At 31.1% G+C, this 5,257-nt stretch overlaps 1 protein-coding gene across 1 annotated transcript; it reads right to left on the reverse strand.

Annotated features, from left to right (window-relative positions):
- Positions 1–2,949: 2,949 nt before the first annotated feature.
- LOC112790961 (bidirectional sugar transporter SWEET14) lies at positions 2,950–4,756 on the reverse strand. The gene is made up of 6 exons (XM_025833598.3): positions 4,374–4,756; positions 4,262–4,298; positions 3,963–4,176; positions 3,713–3,874; positions 3,517–3,636; positions 2,950–3,404 (listed from the first exon to the last, which is right to left on the reverse strand). Exons 1-6 carry the CDS (start codon positions 4,417–4,419, stop codon positions 3,234–3,236), a joined length of 750 nt encoding a protein of 249 aa, XP_025689383.1. The 5' UTR covers positions 4,420–4,756; the 3' UTR covers positions 2,950–3,233.
- Positions 4,757–5,257: the final 501 nt, after the last annotated feature.

The following is a 5,257-nucleotide window of genomic DNA, read 5'->3' on the forward strand; positions in this document are numbered from 1 at the left end:
CTTTTAAAGTAGATTTAATTTTGGCCATTAAATTTAATTTAACGAAAATAATTACATTCTCACATTTTCATATGAACAATTCATTCTCACTAGATATATTCCCTGTATATATGAGGAGTGTTAGAAGTCAGCAATTTTTGTAATTTATTTTGTAGTCATTAATTAGTCATCATTAATATTTTTTAATAGTGTGATATTATTCATTTTTTTTTGTTGGTTAAGCGCAAACTAAATTTTAATAAGAATGTTGGTGTTTAGACTTTCTCTTATATTTATTTATTTATGGATTTAAAGTTTCCAGAAAAATAGTTTTAGGAGGGAAGAATAAAAGGAAGCATGCATGTAAGAGGAGCAAGGATATGATTGAATTAAAGCATGAGGTAAGCTAGGTCCACAAGAAAGGTGATGCATGACACATGGTATGGCAGCCATGGATGAATAATCAAATCAAAACAGAAGCAAAAAGAAATGAAAATAAATGATACATATCTTAGGAGGGCATGCATTATGAGGCAATGATTGGGCAGGGCTCAAGAAAGCAGCACCGAAAAAGAAAGAAATGGAATCATATCAGAGATAGAGAGGCCTAATTGGCACCCCCCATGTCCATGTAATAATAATAATGAACGAGCAACGATCACTTCATTGACGTAGTGATAAAAATAAAACAGGATAAAGCAACTAATAACATTACAAGACACAGGAGGCTTTGCTAGTATATAGACAAATAAAAGGTACTACCCAACAACACAAGTGGTTTATTGCATCACACCTTATCTATATCTATTTTTTTGCACATTCATCTGCTTAATTCTTCTATATAGGAAGGAGCAAGGGAACCACCCAATAACCATAATATGATATATGCATTGTGCATGGCAATATTATTATTCTTATTATCTTTTTTTTTTTAATTTCAATACAATCATATTCCAACTTTATATAGCTACCTTGCCTCACTAATTTGCGTAAAGCCCTTGAATGCTTATCTTCAAACGCATACGTAGTACTCATCCCTTTCTCTCTCCGTGGCCCATTATTTCATTTCACGTTTAGTTAGTGCATTTTATCGTATCCCCTTCTATTTTATTTCATTTATTTATTTTTAATTTCTCCGCCTAACGTTCCCCTTTAATCGAGTTTATCCCCCCACTTCAAAAACGATAATTTTTTGAGCCATTTGAAGCAAATCCTTCTTGATTTGAGTCTCAAGATCAGAACGTGACACTTGATTAAAAAGCATGTACACGAATTAACAACACATACACAAATGCTTCAAGCTTTTCCCCCCTACGGAGAATTGATGGAAATGACGTAAAAAAAGAAAAAGAAAAAAAAAGGGAATGCAAATCCTCACTTTGTCTTCTTTTTTTATGTACCATTTACTTTGGGACGTTCACTGTGTCTACATTGTAAGGCTATAGCACGAAAATTGAACTGGTGGGGTAATATAATCCTCTATAGTTTGATGTCACTTGTCAATTGGTACAAAATATCATATTCTCCTTGATTAGACCTAGATTTTTTTTAATGAAAATTGCAAATAATAATAATAATAATAAAAATGAAGGATGAGAAATATTTGTATTTTTTTTTGGTAGATATTTCTCTATGAAATAAGGTGAAAATTCAGGCGTAGTCAACTTTACGTGAAATTGATATCTGAGAGTCGTTAGATAAAAATTTAGTCAAATCAGTCAAATTATCTAACAACTCTCAGATATCAACTTTCAGGTGAAGTCAACTGCACGTGAGTTTCCACCATAAAATAAAGATCAATTATATTTTATGAAAAAAAACAATAAAAATTTTTACTACATAGTACATACAACACGACGCACTAATATATTAAAAAGAATAAATATATTCTCCTTTGATTTTCTCATTAAAAAGAATGAAATATCACTTTTACCTTTCAGGATCCCTTTCCTTATGTGCGTTTTGAGTTTGGCTTTGTCCTTGATCGCTAGCGGTTCATGTTTTGAGCAACTGTTTGATATAAATAGTATCATTATTGACATCATTTAGTTTCTGATGAATGTTAATTAAGTAATAGTCAACTTACATAGATTTGGCGTATTAATTAACTGATAATATAATAATGCTAAAAAAACAAAGAAAAATAACTCAAATTTGTTTTATTTAATATTTATTAATTATTACTAAAATTAATAACTATTAAATTAGATCAAATTTTATTATTTTTTATTAATATTTTTATTATTAAATATTCCATTGATAATATATACTCTGCCTATATATGTTCATGGTATTGCAGAGACTATACAATTTTATTAATATTTAAAACATATTATTAAAATTAAAATAATATTTTTTATTAACAATGATTTTTAATTAACAAAAATAAAAATAAAAAATCTCATCAAAATATAAAAAATATAACTTTAATTGTAACAATACTTTTTGAATATTGTTAAAACTATTTAGCTATTATAACTACCTTAACCATACTATAGACTTCAGTAACTATACTATATATAGACTTCGTGTATATATATATATATATATATATATATATATATATATTGCTGATGATTTTTAGCACTCCCCCTTTATTATATATACTCTCTTTAATCATTGGAATGGATTGAGAGTAGATTAGATTAATTAATCCTATGTAATTTTGTCTACATGTTAACAATGAATTGAATGTCATGATCAAGAAAAAATTTAAAAGGTAAACAGTATATTATTGATTTTTATTATATTATTGTTGTTAGTAAGGCTTGATGGCTTTATCTGCCTCCTTGTGCATGACATACAAAAGCAAACTAAAGAGATCCCCCTTTCGTCCCCTTCTCCGATCCGACGCTTTATTTAATTTGATTATTACAATTCAATTAATAATTGATCAAATAAGTTGAAAATTAGCAATCCTATTACTTATTGAAGACTTTAAATAAAATGTAATGAGCAGTGCAGCAAAAATTACTGAACAATTAATTTTCATTACGGGAAACATTGATAAGGTATACAAGGGAAGTGAATTTTGAGTTTGACTGAGGGATACACTGAGAGAGAGAGAGTGATATTTCCAAATTAAAGATGACAGGCTAATTAATAAGCTTGCTATATGTAATTGAGAATATGGAAATATTTTAGAGCTACCTTTATGTACGTACGTTAAAATTTAAACCACACGATGCTTTAATTACATTAATAAAAAGAGAGAGACACTTAAATATATAGGATGGAGTAATTGAAGTGATCCCTTAGACTTTGGCAAGAGCATGATTGGTGTCGATCTTGAGAACATCGATGGTGTGGCCATTAAGCTCTTGTGCTTTCACTGGCTCTTGCAGTGCCACCGGTGTCGCATTTCTGTACATCAAATACAGCACCATCTGAATGATCCCGAACAGAAATCCCAGCGTGTTCGGAAGCTGCATCATCAATTCATCCAATAAGTAGTAGTTGTTTAGATGAGATGAGATGAGATGAGAATTATATATATATATATATATATATATATATATATATATATATATTACTTACAGCAATGTAGTAGTCTTTGAGGAAAAGGCCATAGAAGAACCACATAACGGCGTTGATGGTTAAGAAGAAGGACAAAGTGAATGGCATGTACTCCACACTCCTCGTCTTGATCACTTTCCTCTGCAATCATCATGAGTGATTAGAAACTCGCTATACATGCAGTTGGTTATATTACTAATTATCAGTTATTACATACCATGATGAAGAGAGGCGCAGCAAAAACACTAATGTTAAAAACGAGACAAATCCATCCAATGATAGCAAGACGCTTCGCTCCCTTAGATAGGTACAGAGTTGCCAACAACATAGCTCCAAATCCAAACACATTCAGCAACATAAGAAGCTTGATAGTGGAAAACTGTATAACGATAATTTATCTAGTTAGAGGATAATCATAAATCAAAAAAAAGTAAAAAAAGCTAGTTAGAATGAAAAAATACACGTACCCTAGCCTTCTTTGGGGCATAAAACAGGAAGATGGCAAGGTAAGCAGTTTCTACAACAATTCCAAAGGTATTAATGGTGATAAGAAGAAGAGCAGCATCTTTCTTAACCAATGCATAGTAAATCCAAAGCATTGCACTAAAGAGTGCAACCACATATGGAAGTGACTGAAATCCCTCGCTCGTTTTCTTCTTATATATTTGGTAAAAGGTCGGTCTGTGTGTACATACACAAGTTAATTAATAATAATTCTTGCTTGTAAATTAAAAGAAAGAAAGAAAGAAGAATTATCATTGCTTACATTGGAGCAAGGAACACCGCAAAAGAGATCACGTTGCCTATATTAAAAACATAAATTAGGGCACGCATGCATGAAATGAAGAAATTAATTAAGAAGCTAAAGAAAGTGATACCTATGAGGCCAAACACAAAAGCCCAAGATTCACGGGTCATGGCCATCTCTTAATGAATTAGCTTGGAATTAGAATGTATTTTCTTCTCTCTCAGTCTCAGACTCACCCTCAGTTTAAAGCTATTAATTCTCTTGTGTATGTATTAAACCCACGAATCTAAATGAAGAGTTTACGACCTTATTTATAGTTGGCGAAAAGTGATGATAATAGTATCAACTTGCAAGAAGAGCGCCAAAATGCGAAGCACCAATATTACTTTTGATTATAATTAATTAGATCACTACTACTCCTACTGCTTTTTTAACTTTTAACACTATCCAAACACCTTTCTCAATTCTTACCCTATTGCCTTCTCCAACGCCTCATTTTTGGTTCAACACATTACACACCCTTTCTGATGTGTCACCCACCAAGTGGCTTAGAGCCTTACAACTCATCATTAATTAATTAACTCATTCATAGCTAAGTCAAAAATAATAATAATAATGTTACCGCGGTAACCCCAATAATAATGTGGTCCACCTTTCTGAACTATGGTTAGTGACAGGCAATTCAATTTGCGCTACTCTTTTGTAGTTTTATTTATGTGCCCATATTACTGATTGGGCAGCCAGCCACAGAAATAAAGCTTCATTTCCGCACAAAGTTCCATCCTTCTAAGCTTTCCTTTCTTTCTTCAACCTAATTTCTTTTGCTTCATCAGTCACCACATATATTATATCTTCGCATCATCTTCATTCCTTTTAAAATGTGATTATTCACTTTGATTTCCAACTCTATTTCTTTTCTATTTTAATTTATTTTGGCCACTTTTATTACCGACCAAGTGAATACATAATTGAGAATTTCAATTTCTCGTAAACAATAATTAAGGAAGGATATGA

This window comes from Arachis hypogaea, chromosome 3, assembly GCF_003086295.3.
Source record: "Arachis hypogaea cultivar Tifrunner chromosome 3, arahy.Tifrunner.gnm2.J5K5, whole genome shotgun sequence".
NCBI lineage: Eukaryota > Viridiplantae > Streptophyta > Magnoliopsida > Fabales > Fabaceae > Arachis > Arachis hypogaea.